The sequence below is a fragment of the Peromyscus eremicus genome, chromosome 6 (genome assembly GCF_949786415.1).
Source record: "Peromyscus eremicus chromosome 6, PerEre_H2_v1, whole genome shotgun sequence".
In the NCBI taxonomy this organism is placed as follows: domain Eukaryota; kingdom Metazoa; phylum Chordata; class Mammalia; order Rodentia; family Cricetidae; genus Peromyscus; species Peromyscus eremicus.
In genome coordinates, this window is record NC_081421.1 from 101,252,991 (window position 1) to 101,280,480 (window position 27,490).

The 27,490-nt window shown below is 44.6% G+C and overlaps 1 protein-coding gene across 2 annotated transcripts in view; it reads right to left on the bottom strand.

Annotated features, from left to right (window-relative positions):
• The window catches only part of Sec24b (SEC24 homolog B, COPII coat complex component), an 80,621-nt gene extending 53,763 nt beyond the window's left edge, over positions 1-26,858 (bottom strand). For both annotated transcript variants that reach the window (XR_009379915.1, XM_059266228.1), the window contains exons 1-3: positions 26,678-26,858; positions 10,190-11,026; positions 2,142-2,276 (exon numbers count right to left, since the gene is read on the bottom strand). Coding sequence is in view for 1 of the 2 variants with exons in the window: in XM_059266228.1 (XP_059122211.1) it covers positions 2,142-2,276; positions 10,190-11,026; positions 26,678-26,777 (1,072 nt within the window). In the remaining variant the exon portion in view is untranslated. The remainder of the gene's footprint in view (positions 1-2,141; positions 2,277-10,189; positions 11,027-26,677) is intronic.
• Positions 26,859-27,490: the final 632 nt, after the last annotated feature.

Genomic DNA, 27,490 nt, shown 5'->3' on the forward strand with positions numbered 1-27,490 from the left:
CATGAGTTCATATCAGAACCCATATACCAGCCAGGTGGGTCAGCACCTGTAATCCCAGTTCTCAGGGAGGGAGGCAGACAGGATTCCTGGGGTGTGGTAGCTAGCTAGACTATACAGAATTGTCTAGCTCCACGTTCAGCTAGAAACCCTGGCTCAAATTAAAGTGGAGAGCTATTGAGAGACACCCAATGTTAACTTCTGCCAGGCTTACACATGCACACCCTCCACCCTCATACAGGGAAACATGCATACACACATGCACACCACAAACACATACAAAAATAAAATCTACAAGTGCAACCATGCCTAGCTTCCACAAAAAAGGTCTGAAAGCCCCTGTACACTCAAGTCCCCTATATAAAATAGTATGGTACATGTGCATAATCTATGCACATTCTCCGGTATACTTTACATCCTCTCTAGTTATTTATAATACCCAATACAAAGTAAATTCTACATAAATACCTGCTCTTCTGTATCGTTTAGGGAACAAGAACAAGAATAATGGCTGCATATGTTTGGTGCAGATGCTTCCTGGGTATTTTCAATCCGTGGTTTATTAAGTCTTCAGACACAGAACTTGGGATCTGGATGGCAGTAGTGGTCACATGATCCCCAGCACACTCTTTAAAGATGGAGTGTTGCACAGCCTCCAAGAGCTCCATTTATATAGACTATAACTTGCACAACCACAGTATTCTTGACTCACATAAACAATTAGGTTATAGTTTAGATCTACTCAAAGGCAAAAAAGCAATCTGCTACTTGGATAACAAATGAGTAATAATAAGGGCTACAAAGTCACACAACTCCCATACTGTATTTTTCTGCTACTTATGCAAGTAGCTGATCTTAGGGAAATCAAGAGTTTGTCAATAGCCAGCAACAATAAAAATCAGTTTATAGTGTAAGGAAAAATATATGACAAGTCTGAATTAGAAATCTTTTGCTTTGCTACTCATTAACCTGTAATCTTGGGCAAGTTACTTCAACTCTATGAATCTCACTTCTTTAATCTGCAAAACAGAGACTTGTGTGCCATATGATTAACATGGGATTATAGAAACAAAAATACAAAGTATCTTGAATATTGTTAAGTATTCAATAAATGTTAGGAGCTTCTTCTCTTTCTAAAATGTACTAGGAAGAAACTCTGTGATTGTTTAGGGGCAAAGTGCACTGTAAAATGCTAGCTGAAGACACCATCAATGGAGAAGATATAAGAAATCATCATTCAGAGCTCAAGTTCATCCTAAGCGAAGTCTGCCTACCACTGTGCCCTCTGGAAGCGAACACTGAGAACTAGATTCTGTGCCTAGACTCACCCGCTTTGGGAACCAGTGAGTACTTTGGGTACTGATTCCTTTCAATCAAGAAAGAACTTTTACAGCATACAATCTGATCAGCTGACACAAAGGCACAGAAACACTCACCAATAGAGAGTGAGAGCAGCTAAGGAGTCACAGACCTTTTCTTTTCTGAGGTTTTTCACAGTCAAGACTAGAGATTGTCACACATAGTAAGTACAGTCCTTAAAATAGTCCAAGTGAACTGGAAATACAAACTCTGATCAAATGAAACACATATTAGGCAGAAACATCAACACTATGGAATTTTTGCCATATAGGAAATAACCGAGAAAACTTTGGGAAGAAAGGACAGTGTGGAGAAACAAGACCCAAACAGTCTGTCAGATCCATCACTCACTTATCTAAGAATATTCAGTTAACTGCATGGTTTGCCAATGATGCAGGAAGAGGTTACAACCCCACCTCGACACCTCCCATCTCCATCCGCCTCTCCCCAAACTGTGGATGATTAACAATAATGACAAGCACAGAAATCTTCAAACAAGACACAAAGTAAGATGATGATGGTTGATTTACCCTAAAAAGAAAAAAGTCTACAATGGTTTAGGAAAGGAAATTCGGCATCCCAAAATAGAAGGATTAGCAAATCTAAATTATATAAAATATCTAATCAAATAAATTAACACAGAAGACTAAACTGTCACATTTGAGTTCAGATTATAAATTTCTTTTTTCATGTTTTCAGTTAGTTATGGTTATACAGTTTGGCTTTTTCAAGTCAGCTACTGAGATGAGTGTACATATGTATAAAACAACCCACTTCTCACATACCTTTGGTCTGGATTGGCTCCGGAGGTGGTGGAGCTGAGGGCATGGGCCCCACTGGGTGACTTGGAGCAGGAGGCATTCTTGCTGATGAGGGTCCTGGCAAGACTGTGGACACTATGGAGCTGGACTTGGGGGGCTCTGTAACAGGGCAAGAAAGAGAGTCTGCAACTGAAGACAAGAAACTGTTTCACCCACAGCACCAACCCTGAAACATGTTAAAATAAGTTTGCTAACAAAATGCAATGGATGTGAAGTTCCATAGAGGCTCTAGTACCACCACACTGATTTACATCTATAAATAAAATGGTCCAAACAAATCATCTCCCCCAAAGTGGGAAAACTGTTTTCTGATGTTTTAATAATTTGTAATGATAATTTTTACTAAAACATCCAGATGTCATTACCTTTCAGACAAAATGAAATGTTTTTCTTTACAAACCACTGAACAGTACCACTGTACTACACACTGGTGACCAAGGTAGAGTGACTAGAGGTAACGGGTTCTCTGAAGTCCGTAAATGAGCTCACATCTCATTTTCTTTACTTATATATTTACAAAAACAACCAAGTTACTGTCTCACAGTGGTGGAGCACAGAGGTGTTCTCCCTGGAGCTGTAGACGATCATCTCCCCTTCGGTTTCATATGGGCTCTGTGTACGGCTGGGTTCTAATCCTCTTAGAAGAATACCACTCATATTGGGTGTGGGCCCACCCTAACGACTTCATTTGAATACAATTGCCTCTTTCAAGACTCTATCTCCTCTTTCAAGACTCTATCTCCGCCGGGCGGTGGTGGCGCACGCCTTTAATCCCAGCACTTGGGAGGCAGAGCCAGGCAGATCTCTGTGAGTTCGAGGCCAGCCTGGGCTACCAAGTGAGTTCCAGGAAAGGCGCAAAGCTACACAGAGAAACCCTGTCTCGAAAAACCAAAAAAAAAAGGCTCTATTTCCAAGTATAGTTATATTCTGCAACAAGATTCTGCTTTGGGACTTCATTAGGACCTTGCATCTGAACGTAAACGTATGAGTTTGGAGGGGACACAATTTATTCCCTAACAGATTTGTTGGATGTTAACTAACAGTGTAAAAATGGGGAGTGGAGACACTAAAAGCCTCCAAGTCACCAGTTCTCTATATCCCAAGCATACGTGACAATGCATGGCCCTCCTATCCTTTGGTTACCCATTCACTTTATCCTGTATCTCAAGAAATGCAGCTAAAAATACACTAAAAAGACTGCTGGCAGTTTTTCTGTATATGGCAAACAGATATAACAGATCAAGTAATCTACACTGATCATCTCTAGTCTTAGCTGAATAGTCAGTATGTATGTTGTGCAATGACGTTTTCTGTTTATTTTGAAGAGCACACTAGTGAATATCTTCTACCTAGATTAGGCATTTAGGAAAAGGTGTGTGAGATTTCTGGAAAAGATGGTAGCTGGCAGCACCTTGGGTGACCAAACCATGTGTCAGAATAAGAAAAAAAGAGACTCTGGTCCAGAGAGAAAGAAGATCTTTGAAAATTTGCAAAAGGATGGATGGGGCAGCTGTAAAGTACAGAAAAGAAAACCCAAGCAGATGGAAGTTCCAGCCAGGTGAGTCAAGGGAGAAACAGCTCATCCAAACGGTGAGCTGCACGGCCTTACCCTCAGGACAAGCCCAAGTGTTACAAACCTCAACACCAGTTCCAGGCCTTCACTGGGCAGTGGCTTTTCCCAGGGGATGGTTGGCAGTGGTGAGGAGTTGCCCAGCTCAGAGTGCTATCCTCAGGGGCCAGCATGAAAGGGAACCTCTCATCTTGCACTGTTAATAGCCATTTCCTGTCTACTGTTTCTAACCAGATGCCCCATTTCAAATGTAACTAAGCAAAAGTGTCACCATAATACTAGCTGGACCTCTAGAATGCAGTATCTATTGGTCATAGGCGTGAAAAACACTGACAGAACTTCCAGAAAACTATGGCCAGAGTAGTGGTAAGCAGTGACTACATAGTACATGAGTAAATATACACGTGTACATGCACAAATATGGGTGTATATCTAAGAATATGTGTAAATTAGGTCGAGGACTGGAAGAAAGGTAGGGATATGGTATCAAAACAAAATGTGTTCTACTGCACATGCCAATAAACATAGAAGTTAAATTGGGCACAAGAGGAAAAGGAGATGGAAGGCAGAGAATGGCTGCTTCACTACTTTTAGTAAACAGACTGCTACTATGGGAGACTGAAGACCTTGTCATCCCTAGGGCAAGGTTCTCAATGAAAACACAACTTCAGTCGGGAGGATGTGGGCAGTGAAGAACAAGACATTGTCACCAGTGAGAAAGAGATCTTTGGTCATGAGAGAATCTCAATCACACGTGATCATCTGGCAGAGTGCTAAGCATCTCAAGACAGTAGGATATGGTGATCTCTTGGGCCTTCCTATGAGCTGAGACACCACCTTGGAACTTGCTCAAACACAGGCTCTTAAGCCCTGTCACACTAGGTCAGTGTGACAGTTGAATTTTATTAAGATCCAGGTAATTCATGCACAAAATTTGAGAAGGTCATCCCTAAAGCATACAGACCTGAAACAGCCGTTTGAGTGTGGCTATGTTCTGTTCCATTAATGTCAAATTTTCTTAGAAACACCGAACCTCTATCCTCCCACAACAGAGTTTCTGGTTACTCCATCTTTCTTGAGACCCCAGTACTGTCACTTGCTCATTTTACTGCTCTAGCATGTGTTCTGGGTTTCCTCTGATGGCATTTACATCCTCCGGGACTGCTAGTTTCTCTTAGCTGTGATCTTTTCCACATTAATTTGTGTATGTATTTGCACAGCGTAGAAAAATACACTTTCCCCCTCCTACTTTCCAGTTGGTCTCATTTTATACTGTGTTTCAAAGATAAAAACTTCTCATTCGAGGTGGCTTGAGCTTTCTCATGTTTACTCTTTATGGCTAGTACCTTGTGTGCTTTCTTTGTAAAACTGATCAGTCCAAAGTTCTGGAGACGTCTATTTTCTCTAAAGAATTTTTAAGTTTTGCCTTTTTCATTTAAATATTTATTCCCCCCAATGTACTTCTTACATTAGAAACTCATCCTTCAGATTGCAGCTAAAATATCATTTCATGAGAGAAAACTCCCTTAAAGTCCATGAGTAACAGGCCAATGTGCCCACCATGAGCTCTCCAAGGCCCACCCCTCTCTCTGCTTCTCGCCCTGACCAATGTGCCCACCATGAGCTCTCCAAGGACCACCCCTCTGCTTCTCGCCCTGACCAATGTGCCCACCATGAGCTCTCCAAGGCCCACCCCTCTGCTTCTCGCCCTGACCAATGTGCCCACCATGAGCTCTCCAAGGCCCACCCCTCTGCTTCTCGCCCTGACCAATGTGCCCACCATGAGCTCTCCAAGGACCACCCCTCTGCTTCTCGCCCTGACCGACATAGCAGGTGTGCATCTGTTGTGGTCTAATGGACATCCGCTGCCACACGTGGACTGCAAGGCTGAAATACAAGAATCTGTCTTTTACCCACTGTTATCTCCCAACATCAGAACAAGCCCTGGCACATGGTTGGCTTCCAAGTATCTAGGGGATAGTGACTAGATCTACCAACACTAAGGATCAGAAAGGTATGCCAACTAAGAGTCTGCCTTTTCAAAAAGGGAATTTGACTGAAGCAAAAAAACTGCCACTATATTAAACAAATTTTTCAACTTGTGTTTAGTTATAGCCTTAAAAGACTTCTACAGCTAGTGCGGGGCAAAGACCATTAATCCTAGCACTCAGGAGGCAGAGGCAGGCACATCTCTCAGAGAACTCAAGGCAAGCAAGGGCTATACAGTGAGAATGTGTCCTTTTTTTTTTTTTTTTTTTTTTTTTTTAAAAGGAATACTGTAAGAGTAAATCTAGTATAGCTAGGCATGGCTCAGCAGTTAAGAGCACTGACTGCTCTTGCAGAGGATCTGGGTTCAATTTCCAGCACCCACATGGTGGCTCACAGCTGTCTGCAACTCAAGTTCCAGGGTATTCAACACTTTCTTCTGACCTCCACAGGCAACAGGCATGCATATAGTGCACATACATACATGCAGGCAAACACTCATATGAATGAATGAATGAATGAATGAATAAATGAATGAATAATCTCTGCTGGGTGTAGTGGCCACGTGTCTTTAATCCCAGCACTTGGTAGAGGCAGGTGGATCTCTGTGTGAGGCCAACCTAGTCTACATAGCAAGTTCCAGGCCAGCAATACTACACAGTGACTCTCTCTCTCTTCCCCCTCCCCGAAAAAGGTAACCCCTATGTTTTAGCATGTAAAATTCTCCAGGATCTGGTCGGAGATTCCACTCTCAGCTCGTAGAGCGGCCTTTGTTCAAGCTGCTCGGGCTGGAGTTTTGTCATGCTGTCTTGTGGATCTTCTTTTCCCTCCTCAAACTGTAGCAGCACATCTCTGAGGCAAGTGGCATCCTCTGTCACCCCACTTGTCTGAAGTAGCAGCAGTCATCTTCTGGGTCCTGTATCCTCCAGGGACCCATCACACTGTTTCCCAAGTGTTCCTGAACACTAAGAGGACAGCACCATCACCTTGAAAAAAACCGCTGATGGCTAAAGACTGGGAGAAAAATACCTGTTTTTCCTTTATTAATTCCTCTGAAAAAGAAAAAATAGAAATAAAATTGGGGCTGGACAGATGATTGAGTGGTTAAGGGCACTGGCTGCCCTTCCAGAGGACCCAGGCTCCCAGCATCCACACGGTGGCAAACGACCTCCTGTTCTCTTCTGGGCTCTTCACGCACTGCATACATTTGGGGCACAAATGTGCATGCAGGCAAAACACCCATACACATAAAAAATGTTTAAAGAAAAATTAAAATACAAATCCTCTCGCCTATCCCACGTCAGAGCTGGTAGAAACTGGGAAAACTGGACAAGGTGGACCACTCTCACTCTCTAGGCCTGGAGGAGGGGCTCATAGTGAAGAGCGTGAATTCAAGAGTAGCGTTAGAAAGAGAAAGAGAAGGGCAGCAGCAAAATTATGTTGTTCTCCTCTCACACTCTGCAGTCTAAAAGATGCCAACGAGGAAAGCCGTTTCTTTTATATTACTTGCTTGTTTTCTGAACATTTTTCCAATGTAGCTGGATAATTTCTTTCTAACTCACATTTCTTTGTCCTATATAACCATCTACACAATATTTATTTGGTTTCCCTCAGATACATCATCTAGATATCAACAGAGAGAACACTATCAGCCACTATTATTACCTCAGGGTCATAGGTGCAGGAATCTTCTACCCAAAGGCACATAATCATTTTTATACAAGCTTTTCAGATGTTTCTGGTATAACACTGCACATAGGAAAATGCTGTTAGAGACACTACTACTTTATCATATGCTATCCATATCACAACTCAAGAACTATCCAGAGTAACTTACTTTAATCGAAATAGTGTTTGGTAAGTACTTCACCTGGCAAAGACGTTATCTTTGCTAACGTTTCATGTGCACGTGTGTGAGCACGTGTTCATGTGGTAAGTGTGCAGGAGCGTGTATGACAGAGGACAGCTTCAGGTGTTTCTCAAGGGCCGTCTGCTACCTGAAGAACCTGCCGAGCAGACCCCAGTGCCACCATCACACCACCCAGCAATGAATTACAAATGCGTCATCATGCCCGGCCTTTAGTTAGTTTGTTTTCTTTTTTTAACCTGGGTGCTGGGAATCACACTCGGTACCACCCACTTGACGGACTGAGCTACTCCCCAGCCTGGTGCCTTGATCATTTTAGATCATGTGTTCTGTAAAACAAAGACATGTTAAACTTAAAGGGGGAGGGGGGGAGGTCTCTTCTCATCTCTTGACCATAATTTGTACTAGATTACTTGACAAGACTAGAGACTCATCTATAGAGCCAGTTTACGGTTTTCAAATGGAATGAACTAATCCAAAACCCACAGTGCTGCGAACACATCTGGGGTGGACTAGTGAATGAAATGTCCTCCAGTGCACCAGCATGCATTTTTACAAAGGCCACAGAGACGGCTCTCTTCTCCAGGTTTTCAATATGACCTCACCAACTGCCTAAAAATTCAACACCCATCTATTCACAATATTTGCTTATTTCAAATGTAAAGTTCAGTACTAATATAAAATTCTAATTAAAATTTGAAATACTCTTGTGCAAGTAAGGGTATCTACCTCTCGCCATACTGTCCTTGACAAATGATTGTGTGGCTATTTATAATCTAAAGACAATACACTCAGAAAATTACCACAGCTTCATCAGCTACCGTTCTGTGCATACATGTTTTTGTTTCCTTTCTTTCTTTCTTTTCTTTCCTTTCCTTTCCCTTTCTTTCTTTTCTTTTCTTTTCTTTCTTCTTTTTTTTTTCTTTCCAGAACAAGGTTTTTCTGTGTAGCCTTGGCTATCATGAAATTCCCTCTGTAGACTAGGCTGGCCTCGAACTCAGAGAGCCACCTGCCTCTACCTCCCCCTGGGATTAAAGACATGTGCCACCACTGCCCAGCAATGGGCATGTATTTTCATTCCCTTCAAGAGCACATCATTAAATTCAAGTTCACAATTTCAATTTAAGAAAGAATTGTGGTGATATTTTATTTGTGCTCTAACAAATAAAACTTATCTGGGGATCAGAGGACAGAGCCAGCCACTAGATTAGACATAGAGGCCAGACAGTGGTGGCACACACCCTTAATCCTATCAACCAGGAGGCAGAGATCTGTCTGGATCTCTGTGAGTTCAAGGCCACACTGGAAACAGAGCCAGGCAGTGGTGGCACACACCTTTAATTCCAGCACTTGAGATCTCATATCTTTGCTTGGGAAGGACACCCGCCTTTAATCCCAGGAAGCAATATGGCAGGACACAGAAAGGTTTATAAGGCATGAGGAAACAAGAACTAGAGGCTATTAAGCCGTTCAACTGAGACCCTCAGGGATGAGGACTCAGAGGCTTTCAGTCAGGATTCATGGAAACAGGATCATCTGAGGAGTTGGTGAGGTAAGGTTGGCTGGCTTGTTCTGTTTCTCTGATCTTTCATCTTCTACACCAATATTTTGTTGTTGTTTTTTTTTATAAGACCTTTTAAGATTCATGTTACATCTGGCACCCAAAGTGGGGCTAGAATCTACGACCCTGAGAATAAGAGTCTCATGCTCTACCGACTGAGCTCAGAACACTTTATATATATATAGATAGATATATCTATATCTATCTATCTATATATATATATCTTGTCTTGGGTGAGGCATGGTGGTTCACACCTTTTATCAGAGCACTCTGGAGGTAGAGGCAGGTGAATTTCTGAGTTTAGACCAGCCTGGTCTATATAGAATTCCAGGCCAGCCAGAGATCGATTGTGACATCTCTGGGCTTAGGGACACACACACACACACACACACACACACACACACACACACACTTCCGTTTTATCACATGTACTATGTATATCTTGTATGTGTAAAATTCTTAACTCAACATCTAACTCAACCCCTTGACAGAAAGGACAACCACCAAGGAGTCATGCATGATTCCTCACTTCCCCTTCTCCATCCTTCATCACAGTGCACTAATTTGAGAATGAGAAAGAGCTTTGATCTCTAGGAAACATCATTTAAGGAAGCCAATATAATGTTTCTGACCACAGTTTTTTCTATAATAGTGGGGCTATGACTAGAAAAACAATCACCTAGGTAGAGCTAGTATGAAAAGAAAGTAACGGCCAGAAGACACGTCATCAAAACACTCTTCAATTCCTGTTAAGGACAAGGACTGCAGAGGCATAAAGGATATCGCAAACACTGGCTGAGATCTCAATCAAGGCATGGGACCAGGCTCTTCAAACAGAACATTGAGGAATTAACTATGAATGGGGGCGTAAGAAGGGTTGGGGAGATTCAGCAAAATATCACAAAAAATTAAGCAAAGACAGTGCTATACTGAGCCAATTTCCAGTTTTCCTATTAGGAAATACCATCTTTAACAAGTTCGGAAATGTTCTGTCAATCATGTCTTGGTGAATTTCATACTCAACTTACCATTATTTGTTGGGTGGTTGTTGGCTGGAGCCAGGGGTCCCATTTGGTTTCGGATGAGATTGTCTTGGGTGGGTGGAAGGCCAGGAGCTGACCACGGTCCAGAACTGTATCCTGAATGACTCTGTGGCTGGTGGTGCTGCTGTGAAGGTGGAGGTGGAGGTCGTGATGGATAGGTAATAGCTGTGCTTGAGCCAGAGTAGGAATCTTTAACTGGTGGATAGGTAATAGCTGTGCTTGGGCCAGAATAGGAATCTTTAAGTGGTGGATAGGTAATAGCTGTGCTTGGGCCAGAGTAGGAATCTTTAACTGGCCTGGCAGACGGAGCACTCTGTGAGGTAAACATTTGCCCATATGGCTCACTGGCAGGCAGCGAGGGGTAGGAAACATTAGGATACACAACATTGGACACAGTTGAGATCGGATAATGACTACACGTAGAGGGGTATCCCTGAGAAGCAGCAGAAGAGCTGGCAGAATACGGGGCAGGACTACTGTAGCGATTCCCGAAAGAGGAGTAAGGCTGGGAGGCACTCGGATACGAATGGGATGCTGATGCTGGAGCTCCTTGGAAAGATCCTGGAGTGGACCCCCCGATGTGAGGGGCAGGAGGACCTCTACCATACATCTGCTGTGCTCCTGGTTGGCTTGCTGAGCTGGGAGTCCCCACATTTTGTGTTGGTACTGTATACGGACGAGAATAGTAACTATCACACGGGTTATCCAATGGCAAGGAGGTCATTTTCCCCGGTCCTTGAGAGTAATGTCCTGAGGGGGCCATATAGTTTTGATGAGGCAACCCATACCCAGAAGGAACTTGCATTTGACTCGGTGCTGGACCTGAAAAAGAAAATCAACCATTTACAGTGCTGCACAAAGAGATGATATGTAAATAGCTCCCATCTAATGTTGACCAAATTAATTTTCTTCTCCATAACTCCAGCATTCTATGAAAGAAACATGTTATCATAGGCCTATCATGTAGCTCAGCAGTTCTCAACCTGTGGGCTGTGGCCCATTTGACAAACCTCTATCTCCAAAAATATTTACATTGTAATTCATAACAGTAGCAAAATTATAGTTATGAAGTAGCAACAAAAATAATTTTATGGTTGGGGGTCACCACAACATGAGGAACAGTATTAAAGTGTCCCACCATCAGGAAGAGTGAGAACCACTGATGTAGCTAGACTCCAAGATGATCCCTAATGATCCCCATCCTCCTGCTACGCCAACCCTTTAGCAGTCAATCCTCCCTTACCGTGTATCAGGACTCATGGTGTAAGCAGTATCAAAGGGGCTGACATACCACTTCCAAGATTAGCCCAGTCTTAACTCTATCTACTGCGCTTGCACTCGCTCTCGCTCTCTCTTTCTCTCTCTCTCTCTAATAACTCAGTTTTGAATGACCTTGTAACACAGACAAGAAGGCCATATGGTAAGGAATAGACTCTGGACAACAGCCAAAGAGAAACCGAGGCCAATAACCACATGAATTGGCAAGCATCCTTCAGATTCAATGCAGTCTTGAGATGACAGCCCAACCAATAGCCTGACTATATCATCTGTGACAGACCCTGATCCCAAACCACACAACTGATTGGCTTCCAAGTCAATATTCCATAAAAAACTATCTTCCAGAGGTCCTGAGTTCAATTCCCAGCAACCACATGGTGGCTCACAACCATCTGTAATGAGATCTGGTGCCCTCTTCTGGCCTGCAGTCATACATGCTGTATACATAATAAATAAATCTTTAAAAAAAAAAAAACAACTATCCAGTAGGGGCAGGAGAGAAGGCTCAGCAGTTAACAGCACTGGTTTGATCCAGCACCCACGTGGCACCTTACAACTGTCTGTAACTCCAGTCCCAGGGGACAGGATACCCTCTTCTGGCCTATAACCCCATACCTGAAGGCCATGGCAGGAAGGATAGCTTTGAGTTTGAGGCCAGCCTGATCAGAACAAGTTCCAGGCCAGCCAAGAATACTTATCAAGACCCTGACTTAAAAGAAGGGGGCGGGGGGGAAGAAAGGAAGGGGGTTAGTGGACGGGCTGACCAAAACAAATGATGTATGGAAAAAGCCTTATAGAAACCCACGACTTTGTGAGCTAATTTTAAAAATACAAGAAAGAATTTAACTAGACAGTGCTGCTTCCAGAAGACATGGTTTAATTAAACAAAATTTTGGTGCCAGGTGTGGGATATCTCCCTAGACGATATTCAACAAGGGGGTCCCAGAGTTCCCCCAAACAACACAGGCTCCCAATGCTCTTGGTTGCCCACTACAACTAAATGGTAAGACCCTACTGCAGAAGACACAGCACACTCTGGTTGCAGGACACAGAGAAATCCATCAGGACTACCCAGCCAACTTCCTGCTGGCTAGCTTTCCCATTGCCAGAGGTGCTAGGCCAGCTGCTGGAGAAGGGACACGAGTGATCTTAGCCAGTGCTAGACTGCACGCTGCAGTACAGACCTTCCAAGCAAGATGTACACACAGGAAATCGTGCTATGATGCTTTCAGGGTAACTAACCACCTCCTGATCTGATTTGATCTTGCTCTCTCTGAGGGAACTTCTGCCTGGTACTGTAAACCTGGTCAGTAGCCCAAGGCTGGGCAAGGCATTGGCCTTAGGAGAACATCTACTTTTATTGGTGTTGTTTTGTTTTCTTTTTTTGAGACAGCATCCCACTATGTAGCCATGGCTGCTCTGAAACTACAGTAGAGCAGGCTGGCTTGGAACTCACAGGGTCTCACTATATAGTCTTAGCTGGCCTGGTGGGAACTCATTATGTAGATGAAGCTATTCTAGACTGGGACTCATTGACCCATCTCTGAGGTTAAGTATACGCCACCATGCCCAGGCTACTACTGCTTGGCTAAATGGTCCTGTCGATTAGATTATACTCAGATTAGAGCTACTCTCAACCTTGATCTGAGAAGATTCTTCTGGAATTTCAGCATTAATATCTGCTGGTCATATCTCGTCACTGTACAAAGAATGAGTGACTACTGAGTGATCAACCCTAAACAGCACATTTACCTTACCCCACCCTTCCCAAGGCTTAGAGAACATTCTGGAAGAGTAAGAGTAGACAGAATTATAAGAAGGGGCTGAAGAGATGGCTCAGAGGTTAAGAGCACTGACTGCTCTTCAACAGGACCTCACAACTGTAATTCCATTTCCAGGGGATCCAATGTCCTTTTTTTTGGCCTCGATGGGCAAGAGACATGCAAGTGGTATATAGATGCAGGCAAAGCAGATATAGATGCAGGCAAAACACCCATACACACACCCATACACACACACACACACACACACACACACACACAAAAAGACAGACAGACAGACACACTTTTTTAAAAAATGTAAGAGGTAAAGGATAGGGAAGAGAGCTATGAAATGCTGTCTTCTGACCATGAGCTAGCCTGTGGCACTCATGACCTCACAGCAGCTGGGGTTCTCTGTACAAAATCAAGCTGGTCACATTCCAGCATGGGTGGGTGAGGGGTCCAGGACTATTGCTGGCTCCAGGGGAAGGAGAGTGAAGGTTCTTCTGGTGTGGAGCCCTGTACACTGTCCATGCTGTGGTGACGGTCTCACCACCCATGAGCACCTGGGCAGCATTCATGGGACTCAATGAGTAACGAAAACAGTGGAGATAAAGGGGCACATGCAGGTACAGGAGTAGAGAAAGGAGGAGGGGGTAGATTTGAATAATATACATTCACGACACTGTCAAAGAATACAATTTTTTAGTGTTTAAAACGACCAAGAGAGGAATCCACACCTTTTGGTACTAGTTTCTTCTTTGCCCAGGATCAAGGTCTACTCAAGTAGTAAAGCACATGCTTTGGATGCACAAGGCCTTTGTTCAGTCCCCAGTACTGTGGTAGAGGGTAGTGTTAACAATTTATATAAGGAAGTATAAAGTGCAAATCCCCTTCTCACTCTGGGAACAGACACAGCTGGAGCCAGTGGAAGTTTCCTGTGTATTCTTTGGATGACTGAGCCACAGCATGGCTCTACAACTACTTTTTAATTTAATGTATCCTAGACATCCTTCTGTTAGCAAGTATAAATCCTTAATGTAAAAAGCACATGGAGTACTTCACTACAGGTGACTTACTAAATCCTCATCAATGAACATCATTTAAAAGGACGAACTTCTATGATCAATTAAGAGGATGGGTTCCTACAAATGAAAGTGGGGGTTTGTGCTTTAAAAATTGCCCACTGTGCTAAGCATTGGGAACTTACCTGTAGTCCTGGTACTAGGGGCCTGAGACAAGATTATGAGTTCAAGGACCGTTGTCTTAGTTAGAGTTTCTATTACTGTGAAGAGGCACTATGACCACGGCAACTCTTTCATAAAGGAAAATATTGAATTGTGGTGGCTGGCTTACAGTTCAGAGGTTCAGTCCATTATCATCATGGTGGGACACAGCAGTGTGCAGGCAGACATGGTGCTGGAGCTGAGACTGCTACATCTTACAGGCAACAGGAAGTCGACCAAGACACTGGGAGTAGCCTGAGCATAGGAGACCTCAAAGCCCACCCTCACAGTGACACACTTCCTCCAACAAAGCCACACCTACTCCAACAAAGTCACATCCCCCAATAGTGTCACTCCCTTTAGGGGCCATTTTCTTTCAAACCACCACACCAGCGTAGACTATGTAGCAAGAGACTATCTCAGAAAAAACAAGCAAACAAAAAGGACTGCTACAGCTCTCTCCAAAAAGGACTGCCAATTCATACTTTCCATCAATAATGTTAAAGAATGCCTCATCTTTCCAATGCTAATATTTTACTCTTTACCAGCAAGTGAAGTATTCTAGAAGCATTTTAATTTTTTAAATAAAAAAGTTAGATTTACTTATTTTATGTGTACAAATGTTCTGATTGCGTGTATGTACAGGTATCATGTGTGTGCCTGGTGCCCTCTGAGGTCAGAAGGCACTGACTCTCCTGGAACTGGAGTTATGGATGATTGTGAGCCATGACGTGCGTGCTGAGAATTGAACCCTGGTCCTGTAAGAACAAATGCCATTAACCACTGAGCCACCTCTCTGGCTGTTTTTTTCTTTCTTGATACTGCAACTGAACTGAAGGCCTCTAGGTACCTGGCAGGTATGCTGCCCCTGAGCTAACAGGAACTTGAACTTCTTTTGTAGGCTAGGTAGGCCACAAGCCTGTGATCCTCCTGCCTCAGTCTTCCAGGTAGGTGAATTACAGGTCTGTACCACAGGCCCAGTTGCTAAGATGACTCCATTTGCCAGCCTATCTTCTGTGCCTCATTTAACTTTTACTTATAAGGTGGATATAATACTTTGTCTTCAATTTACATATTAGAAGGTACTTTATATATGTAAAGCAATTAGAAAAGTGAATGACCGTATAGAGCATGTTTAAGAATGTTTATAATGTTGCTGGTATCAAATTCAATATCAGCATTAGTGTGGCCAGTTGTACAAATATAAAAGTTAGGAGCACTGGCTACTCTTGCAGTGGACCCAGGTTCAATTCCCAGCACCCATATGGTGGCTCACAGCCAATTATCTGTAATTACATTTCCAGGAAATCCTTCTGGCCTCCATAGGTACCTGGTATGCATGTGGCACACATAAATACAAACAGGAAAAACACCCATGCACATAAAATGGAAATAAATTAAGGTTTGAAAAAAGATCTCTATGCGCTTAGGCAGTGACAGGGCTCTCACTGAATCAAGGACCCGTATGTGGAAGCTCATGACTGAAGACCTTCTGCCCTCACGGCACTAAACACAGCTTGCTTTAGCACAGCAAATGACCACACAGACCAACAATAGGAGTCTAGTCTTAGTTCCAACTACTTTTCCTTGACTTTGGGGCAGACCTCAATTACCATCCCCACCAACTCCAATTCCATCAAGCCCAGGGGCTTGCACATGCTAGATACAAGCTCTACCACTGAGCTATATCTCTAGCCCCGTTTTTCTAGTATCTAGTTTTCCTGCCATGTGTAAGGAAACAGGGATTTGTACCATGCCTCAAATGAAAGAGTAGCGACAACAAAATGTTGACACTTACAAAGTTCACTGTACCACAAAGAACTTTTTTTTATTCCTTGTTATAATAATACAGAAAATATCTGCTCCTTAGAAATGAGTAAAAGTTATACTTTTGCTTGTTTATAATTACTAAATAATGTGGGATAAACTATCTGGGGCCACGCAATACATATTCTATAGCCAACACAAAGGTAATTTACAATCAGCTATAAAGGAAACCAATACCCACTTCCATAATTCAGTCTAAGAAGAGACCCATACATTATTTTACTAAGTTAACAATTCACTCTTCTCTAGGTTATTTACCTAATCACAATTCACCTGAAACGACTTATTTACTACAAAACAGAACCTCACAACTCTTTCATCACCTTGACAATAAACTGTGAAAAGCCTCACGTACTTAAATACAGAAAAAGATGGCTCACTTCTTGTCACTACAGCTTTCAGAACTGAACAGACAGCCCAAGTCAAAATCTATTTAAATATTTAACCTCCGCTTAATTGCTGACTTGGCTCATTCCCGCCACATGGTACAATAATGGAATATAATCATGTCTCTGTTACAACTACTCGATACTACTCCTAAAAACAGGGGCACACTGTACCTGCTGACACCTATCAGTGACCCACCCACCAGAAGTCACTGACTTTCCAGTTCATTAAAGAAAAGCAAGGGGAGGGAAACGAAATATCTAATCATGATGGGGTGGGGGTGGGAGGGCTCCTTTTCATTACTCACAGCATCACCATCTAAATGACCCACACAAAGAGACACTATCAGCAAAGACAGAGGCAAGTAGATCTCTGTGAGTCTGAGGCCAGCCTAGTCTACATAACTGAGTTCCAGGCCAGTCAGAACCGCAGAGTGAAGCTCCTGTCTCAAAAAAAAAGGAAGGAGGGAGGGAGGGAGGGAGGGTGATCTGAAAACACACATGCTTAGAATTTTACTTTAGCACAGAGCAAGAGCATACTATTCATTCAGTAGAAACTGAAATCTAAGCTTTGATTGTTTTGTCTCTTCCGGGCTGGTGACAGACCTCCACTCCTTCCACTGTGGACCGTGGGCAGTAAGCCCCAAGCTAAAGATCACCAGCAACAATTGACACTGATCTGTGACTAGCTTGTTTCTGGATAAAATATTCAACCAATTCAAGCCTCATGACCTGAGTTTCATTCCTTGGACCCATGTCATAAGAGAGAAGTGACTCCCCAAAGTTGTCAACTGACCTCCAAACTCATCAACATAAACGCACGGACATACATACATTATACTAAACGCAATTTAAAAAAATATTCAGTTTTACTATGGTCATTGAGACATATCTCCATGTCCTAGCCCTGTGATTATGTGGGGCTGCATGGCAGAGGAGATTTAAGAGTGTAAATGGCATTAAGGTATTAATCAGATGACATCTATTAAAATAGGTCTATTATCCTTAACTATCCAGAGAATTAGAGGCCTGGCTATAGAGTCTTCAGGGAAATACTCTATGGCTGGTTCTAAATACAGAGAAAATGGCCATGAGCCAAGGAATGTGGGCAGCCTTTAAAAGCTGGAAAGGGCAAAGATTCTCTCTAGGGCTATGGAAAAAAGGAATGTGTCCCACAGAGACATTCTGATTTTAGCAAGTAATAAATTCAGAATTTTGTGTCAATTTATTATAAAAATAGAGTCGGAGACCCCTCCTGACCTGACTCCTGTGTCACAGCTCACCTTGCTGTCGTCGCAAGATGACCCTCAACTGGCAGGCCTAAGCACATCAGGATACTTTACAACTCCTTACACTCACTGTAGCTGAGCTTGCTACAGTGAAGGACGCCTGCTGCCCTGAAGTCAAAGCAAGTAAATGCTGGGTCTGGGGGAAGATGTTCAACTTGCCACACACAAAAAGTCACAGCACAAGTGAGGCTGACCCCGGAGGCCCAGCGGCTGACGGGCACAAGTTTTACTTGGTAAAGGCTTCTGAAGCAGGGCAGTGCGCCATTGTCTGAAACTGAACTTCTGCATACACGCAAACAAAGCTTTCTAGAACTCCAATAAAAACGGATGCACCAAACAGCTGCAAACAACAGCTGAGAACATGGCTCCACACACATCCTTACCACACAACAGGCTGAGAGCGTCGCTCCACACACATCCTTAGCACACTACAGGCTGAGAGCATCGCTCCACACACATCCTTAGCATACTACAGGCTGAGAGCATCGCTCCACACACATCCTTACCACACAACAGGCTGAGAGCGTCGCTCCACACACATCCTTAGCACACTACAGGCTGAGAACATCGCTCCACACACATCCTTACCACACAACAGGCTGAGAGCGTCGCTCCACACACATCCTTACCACACAACAGGCTGAGAGTGTCGCTCCACATACATCCTTACCACACGACAGGCTGAGAACATCGCTCCACACACATCCTTACCACACAACAGGCTGAGAGCGTCGCTCCACACACATCCTTACCACACTACAGGCTGAGAACATCGCTCCACACACATCCTTACCACACAACAGGCTGAGAACATCGCTCCACACACATCCTTACCACACAACAGGCTGAGAACATCACTCCACACACATCCTTACCACATGACAGGCTGAGAGCGTCGTTCCACACACATCCTTACCACCATCACTGTTTGTCAAGCCATGCTTCCAAACTTCTGAATCTTTGGATAAGTTATCTCCACCAAGAATCTTCCACATTCTTTCACCTGACCATTTCTTAACCATTCTCCAGATCTCAGACCAGCGCTTCCTGAAGAAAAACATTCCCTGACACTGAGCGAATGCAGCTTAATGTTGCTTCCACAATATCCGAATCTCGGGAGAGAATCCTTTGCCCTTTCCAGTTTCTAGAAACTGCCCACCTTCCTTTTCACACGGATAGTTCTACTTTAAAATCTCCAAGTACAAAGGCTGGGTTGCCTTTTTCCAAGCCCCATGACTGACTGAGAAATCAAGATTTTGAAAATCATGAACTCTAAGTTATCATCAAGTATTTCTATATCTGGCACTTATCATCGATTGTCAACAAGATACTTAAAGGGAAAAACATGAAACCTCAAGAATGTCTCCTGCAGCTCTGGAAGACAACCGACTAGGAGGGGTTTGACTAGGGCTAAAGCTGAGGTCCAGGGCTGGCTCCCTCAGGAGGCACCTAGTGTGACTCCATCGTCAGAGCACATGACCCTGTTAATGTTAATTAATTCCCTTCTCTGCCACTCTGACCCCTCTTGTCTCTCTCCAGTAAGAACTGCTCCAGGTCTATCATGCCAGATCACACTTGGTTTGAGACAGGGCCTCTCCATGTTGCCACAGCTGTCCTGTAATTTGTTATGCAGCCCAGGCTGGCCTTGAACTCACAGAGATCCAGCCGCCTCTGCCTCCCGAGTGCTGGGATTAAAAGGCATGCACCACAACACCAGGCCTCAGATCACAACCTTACCTGAACATCCAAAAGTCTAACCATAATTTTTTATTCAGTTGGTTATTTATTTTTTACTTTTTCGAGACACTACCTCACTATGTATCTCTGGCTGGTCTGAAATGCACTATTTATACCAGGCTGGCCTCAAACTTTCAGAAATCCTCCTGAGTGCTGGGTGTACGGGCATGTGCCAACTTGCCTAGCTTGTTCATCATTTCAGATGCAGCTGAAGCACCATTAACCCTTCTCTTCAAATTTTCCCTATTACAAGTTACGATCTGGCCACTGGCTAGGCAGGCCGTGACTTCTCTCCACCTGAACATGTTTTTCTCATGACTGCTTCAGGTGCTTTGGGTACTTAATCCTAACTCACCTTCTGGCAAGCCGGCTGGCTAGAGATGGTCTGGTAGCAGAAACGTTCCAGGAGTGGATGTAAAGAGGAGGGTTGGGTGGAAGGCAGAATAAAGTAAGTGATCAAAACAGGGGCTAAACCCCAAACGTCAACACAATAAAGGGAGTCAAGTTGTTAGTGGCTTCCAGAATATTCTAAAGAAGAATGAAATATGAGGGCCAGTTCACTTAATCCAGCTCAGTACCTGCTGCTACTGGGAAGGAATATAATGAAATCACACAGTCTGCCATTCAAAAATTTATAACCTGGTGTTCTAAAGAAAATGGAATAAGGCGGGCAGTGGTGGTGCACATCTTTAATCCCAGCACTCAGGAGGCACAGCCAGGCGGATCTCTGTGAGTTTGAGGCCAGCCTGGTCTACAGAGTGAGTTACAGGACAACCAGGACTGTTACACAGAAATCCTGTCTCAACCCCCACCACACACACACACCCAAAAAAAAAAAGAAAAAAGAAAAAAAGAAAGAAAGAAAGAAAGAAAGAAAGAAAGAAAGAAAAGAAGAAAAGGAAGAGAGGGGGAGGGAAGGAAAGAGCCGGAGGGAGGGAGGGAGGGAGGGAGGAAGGAAGTAGAATAAAGGGGCTTCTCATTGCTTATTCCCTACCAAGGCCAGGTGTTGTGAAAATAGTACCTCATTGAATCGAATCCTCTCAAAGCCTCTACAAGACCGACAGCACTATACTCTGAAGCTCAGAGAGGTTAAGGAGTTTTTCTTCATAAAGCTCGGACTGACTCAAAGTCTGCCATCATACACCTTCTGGGCAAGGCCGTGGCGCCGACCCTACTGCAAACAGCCTTCTCCAGGCTGATAGTACTCTATCTCCATCATGCTGACTATGAACGTGCCTCCCTTCTAGACAAGTCCATTCAGGACTGTTCCACTTCAGTGTCCTTCCCATCCAGCAGTTCACAGTTTACAGATGGATCTTTAAAATGGAAGTTGGGGCAGGAGGGATGACTCAGTAAAGAGCAGTCAAGTCCTGTTCCAGAGGACCTGAATTGGTTCCCAACACCCATGTCAGGAGACTCACAACCTGTAACTCCAGCTCCAGGGAGAGCCAATGCCTCTGACTTCTGAGTATCTGCCTACACACACACACACACACACACACACACACACACACACACACACACAGAGTAAAAGATAAAAACAAATCTTTTAAAAAAGAAAAGTTATTTGAAAAGTGGACATTAGCTGAAATAGTGCTAAGGACAATGAATGAGGTTTCACCAAAAAAAAATGTATATCTATAAATTCAGAAACCTGAGAAGTATGTGTGAAAGGCACCGCAAATAATTAAAACCATACATTATAGTAACAATTACTTGTTAGATTATTATTATTATTACAGACAGAGAGATGTCTGTGTATATATAGAGCAAAGACTTTAAGGCCGTTGAAACTGCTAGTCAGCAGCTTAGAAGGAAAGAAATTCCATCTTCAGAATTTCCGTGAAGGCCAGAGAGAGAAGTGCTCTCCTGAGGACCTACCATCTAGGTGCCGAAAGGTGTGAATGGAAGCGTGCCCTGCTGATCAGAAGAAACTCAGTTCCTCGGGCTGGAGATATCTCCATCATTCTGAATTCTGCATGTGCTCTCAAAGGTAAGGAGACCAGAATCACAAAGTACCTCCGAGTCAACAGTCTGTGTGCCTTTCAACTCCCACTGTGTCTAACCTTTTCACATCATTGACAATGAAAACAATAAGCACTCAGGAGGCAGAGCCAGGCGAATCTTTGTGAGTTGAGTCTAGCCTGGTCTACAGAGTAAGTTCCAGGACAGGCTCCAAAGCTACACAGAGAAACCCTGTCTCAAAAAAAACCAAAAAAAAAAAAAAAAAAAAAAAGCCACGCGCGCTATCATTTGGGGAAAGGAAGTGGTATGCCCTTCAACCTTTCAAGTCAGTGAGATGGACCAACTTCGCAGTTATACCATTACCAGGCTATCATTTCACTCAGCAGTCCTATGTTTCATGACTCAGCTTTGGAAGAAATATCAAAAAGCAAAGTTAAGCTGGACATGGTGGCACATGCCTTTAATCCCAGCACTTAGGAGGCAGAGGCAGAAGGATCTCTGTGAGTTCAAGGCCAGCCTGGTCTACACAGGAAGATCCTGTCTCCCAAAGAGGGGAAAAGAGAGTTAAAACTAAAAAATATTCAATTAATACTTCATATACTTCAATTGGTAATACAATTAATTCTATAAATCCATGTGTTACTCCGAATGAAAATCTGGAGAAAAGTAGCTCCAAGATGAACTTCTCTGTTCACAGACGCAATGGTATCATGCCATCTTCAAGTAAGTAGGGCCTAGCAGGCAGCCTTAGAAACAGTCAAAGCGGCAATACTCCAGTTTCTACCTCTTCTCTGCTTTGCGGTGTCAATGTTTATAGAAAGCAGTAAGAGAAGTGTCAGAACTGTGTCTGACAGCGTACGCCTGCATCTCAGCATCTGGGAATGGAGGCAGGACGATCAGAAGTTCAATACCAGTGTGGCAACTTAATAGAGTCTGTTAATAGAGCATCAAACTAAGAAGACTAATTGGCCTCATTCAACAATCTTTAGTGAACACCTGTCACTTGCCCAGCACTGTTTTTGTTTGTTTGTTTGTTTGTTTGTTTGTTTGTTTTTGGAGACAGGGTTTCTCTGTGTAGCTTTGGAGCCTATCTTGGAACTCACTCTGTAGACCAGGTTGGCCTTGAACTCACAGAGATCCTTCTGCCTCTGCCTCCTGCGTGCTGGGATTAAAGGCGAGCGCCACCACTGCCCAGCTACTATTTGTGGCACTAAATACACAGTGATGAACCAAAGACAAACTGCCTTTCTCACCAATCTCCCCGGGCACTGCCTCTCCTCCATGGATCTTGATTTCAACGGCAACATTCCAGACTGGGCTCCAGAACCAACTAGACTGCCATATCCATTTTAGCATTTTATGGAGAGCCAAATCTGTCTTTCAAACACTTGTTTTTTCTTTTTCTTTTTTTAATTATTTATTCGAATGGGTTGTCTATAAGTATGTCTGTGCATCACATGTGTGCATCATGTGCAAATCTGGTACCCCTAGAAGCCAAAAGAGGGCATAGGAGACCCTGGAACTGGAATTACAGACAGTTGTGAGCCACCACGTCGGTGCTGAGAATGAAACCCCATCTTGCAGAAGAGCAGCCAGTGCTCTTAGCTGCTAAGCCATTTCTCCAGCCCTCATATGATGTCACGTAAAAGACAAAGAATTGGCACTGCACAGATGACTCTTTCTCCAGTGGACAGCATCTACATCAATTCTGACAATTCCTACCTGAAGTTAGGAGTCAGATGCCACAGGCAGGGCTCAGTCCCACTACACTGTCCCCATCTGAGAGGCCAATCACAAGTAGTAGGCTGTCACAGCTTTCCTTCCAGTGATGATATGTCATCATTTCCTAGTACCTGCCCCCTGAAAATACCTTTAGTGGTTTACTATAAGATACTACAGGGAGGTGTGGTGGCATGCCCCACAACCTGAAGCAAGCAGTTGGGAGGCTGAGGCAAAAAGATCAGGAGTTCAAGGTCATCCTCAACTACAAAAGATCCCGCTCAAGCAAAAACAAGCAAACAAAACACGGCATTTCAAAGGAATATAACCTGAATTCCATCTCTAACAAAGCAAAAGAAAAAATTTAACAGCCAGGCCTCAAGGCGGGTGCATAGAGGCAAGGTCTGTCGGGGAAGGGGTCACACCAGACTTTCTCTTCCCAGATGTTACTAGGTAGGGAATGAAAGGTTAAATCCTCTGGTTACCAGTCCCATCCTGAGGCTACCCAAGAGCCCCATCTTGTCACTTAATTATACCAGTATAAAATTAGGAGCAGAGAGGATGATGATTATGAGTAACAAAAGGACAATAGTCCTATCACTCTCAGAATTCCAAGGGTTTTAGCTCCATGGGACAGGATCAGATTCAGCTCACAGTATACCAAGGTACGAAGGGCATGATCTCATTCTGCCTCTTAGGGTTTTCTTGTTACTGGTTTGCTTTTCCATGGCATTTTACATTCATGCTTCTAATCTACTTCTTTTATATTATTATTACCATGTTTGGAATTCCAGGGATATAGCAAAAACAAAAGTGGTTTCTGTACGCAACAAAAACTGAAATTACCGCTTAATCTTCATGATTATTTTCTCTAAAACTGAGAAACAAAACAAAATCAGATTTGATCCTCTCATCTCTATGCTCAAGTTAATCCCTTCCACAAAAGCAAACCAAACCTGACTCTAGTTCTTCATTTCCAACAGCTTTAGTATGACATCGTAAGACTTTTCTGTAACCTGGTCTCTTCCATCCACTCCTTCCAGCTTCCTCCCCATCCATTCCCTTCCACCCTGTTCCCTTTGCTCTTCTCTACCGCTTTCAGTTTCTACACAGGGCCTGCACTTTCTCAGTGCACATTTCCAGATTTGTTCAGCCTCCTCCTAGAGACAGCCCTTCCCTTCCCTTTCCTCCGCCCCCTACCAAATCAAGACCAGCCAGAACAATTTGAATACAATTCAGGGCAGGAGGAGGGATTCTGTTTCATCTACTACTCTAACTTTGAATACCCATCTGGTAGCCAAGCAACAGATGCTAAATGACTGTTAAAACTTTATTTGAAAAGATTAAGCATAAGAAGAAATCAAGCATCATTTACATTGGGTTTCAAAATATGGATTTGTTCCTAAAAATCTAACATCCATTTGGCTAAGTGAATATCCTGGCACCTTTGAGTTGTACAAAACTTATTAAGGCTAAAATAAAATATGCCACTTGAAAATCAAGAACACCATTCTTGAATCTGTTAAACATGGGTTTATGATGCTCTAACCTGGGCCCTATTTCTAAATTAGGAAGTTCTGGTTGTTTCACACACAAAGATATGTTTAAAAAAAAAAAAAAAAAGCCAGCTGGTGGTGGCCCACGCCCAGCACTCAGGAGACAGAGGCAGGCAGATCTCTGTGAGTTCAAGGCCAGCTTGTGCTACAGAGTGAGATCCAGGAAAGGCGCAACGTTACACTGAGAAACCCTGTCTCGAAAAACCAAAAAAACAAAAACAAAAACAAAAAAACAAAAAAACAAAAAAACCACAAAGCCTAGTTAGTATTTACAAAGAAGCCTACCTGAGTTGGATTTCCAAAACCCACATGGCAGAAAAAGCCAACTCCCAGAAGTTGTCCTCTGACCTCCATGTGCAAGCAGGGACACATTCGTTTATACACATGCACACAAAATAGCCAAGTGTGTTATTTAAAACTGCTCATAAATTATGTTTTCACTTATGTTCAGGGCAAGTGTGATACCATCAATGACACTGTTCACCTTCAAAGGCTGTTTATACTAAACAATGACTAAAAGAAGCATGAAATGTTGACAAATAAGGCCGACCTAGGGAATCTTAACACTAAACCATCATTTTTTTTAAATATAAATAAAAATCCCACCTGATTCTTGGGTGTTTTGAAAGACATTATCCATTTTCAAAACTCTGGGTGTTAGTTAAAAAGATGATAAAGGATAAAGCCTAGTAAATTTTGATTAGCACATTGAAAAAACTAGGTCAATGATTTGATGAGTACTAGGGTGGTTCTGTTCTTTTACACGTGAAGGACGGATTTTCGTAGCCTTAATTACTTTGGGAGGGTCTCATCAAACACACTGTCAAGTCTCTAAAGAGAGCCCCTCCCCCAGTACTATCTAGGAACATTCCAGATCTCTAGAGTAGGGGGATAGGCATGCTAGGGTAAGATCATTTCTCAGCAGAAACTCCTGCATGCTCAGAGCCTATGACCTCAGTATGAATGCCACATTTGTGCTGGCCTTGCTTGCCTCAAAAAGGGCCAAACAATTCTGGCACGTTTTTTCTATATCTTAAAGTAGAACTCGGGAATGGGGGAATCTAAAGGTGTTCGTTTAGATCCTTCTGACACCTGCTCCCCCCCGCCCCAACACTATAAGCAAACTCCAAACGCTTGAGCAGCAACCCAAGGCGGCAAACCACAACAGATCCCGAGGCCGAAGTGGGTCGGGGTTACGGTTACACTTCTGCATCCTATTTACACCCTTTTGTCTACAAACTTGAGTGCAAACTAAGTTCCCTTCTAGGCGGCGTGCTCCCTCGCTGGGCCTTAAAAATCAAAGCGACGTCCCCGAGGCCGGAAGGATGCGATCCACCAGGCACCGAGGCTGCACCTTAAGCCCTCCGCGGACCACGCACTCTGCCGCCCCTGGCTTCCAGGGAGCTCTCGGCGCCGAAAGGGGTCGCCCCGGGCAACCGGCCGGCGCCCTGCTCCGAGAGGACGGTGGAGCCGGGAGCGCCGACCCCCTACACGCCGGCCTCCGTCCGCGCGGGGTGGCCGGCCTGGGTCGCGGAAGGCTGGCAGCCCCGCCCTGCCGTCCCCTCGGCCGCTCCCCTCGCCTCCTCGCGGCCTCCGGGCTCCACCGCGGCCTCGGGGCCCCATCGCGGCCTCCCGGGCCCGGCCTGGCCCGCCCCGAGCCAGCGCGCAGGCCGCCCGCCCGCCCGCCCGCCTAGGCCCCGCGCCGCACCCCGGCCTCCCGCCCGCCTCACCGTTCTGCTGCGGCGGCGCCAGGCCAGAGGCTGCTCCGCCGAGCTTGGGCGGCATCCGGGCACCGGCAGCCGGGTGAGGGGACCCGGCGGGGGCCGACATGACGGCGCGGCTGACGGCGGCGGCTCCGCGGCGGGAGATGGGCGGAGGGAGGGCGGGAAGGCGGGGCCGCGGAGGGAGGGAGGGAGAGGAAGAGGAAGGAACGCGCCCGCGTCACAAGGCCGAGTCACCCAGGACCGCGGCCCCGGGCACCCACGCTCGGCCGCGCCACCGCACACGCGCGCGCGGACCCCGGCCCGGCCCTCCCGCGCCAGCGCCCCCTGCAGGCCAGGCCGGAGCTACGCGACCACCGCCCCGCGCCGGCCACTAGGCTGCAGCGCCGCCGCCGCCGGAGGGGAAGGCGCGGGCCTCGCGGCCGCCGCTACCTGCACGGAGCCTGCGCCCTGCAGGGCTGGAGGACGGGGCGAAGCTGCAGACGGAGGGAGGGAGGTCCGGAGCCTTGGGTCGCGCTGTCGCAGCCCACCCACGGACCCTTCCTCGACGAAGAAGGAAGACAAGAGAGCCCGGCTTTTAGATTTGCTGTTTATTATTGCAAACCCTCCCCCACACACACACACTCCCCCAATCCCAAATGAAACAGCGCGATCTAGCCTAACGTTTATTGGCCATGTGGAATTCCCAGCAAAGAGAAAACATTTTTCTACGACAGAGTCTCAGTAAAATGGTAGTGTTCAAAACTTTAACCAGTGGCTTTCAATAGCGAGGGGAAGAGGAAGGCAAAAGCCAAGTACAAGGAAAGACAAACTTTACTCGTC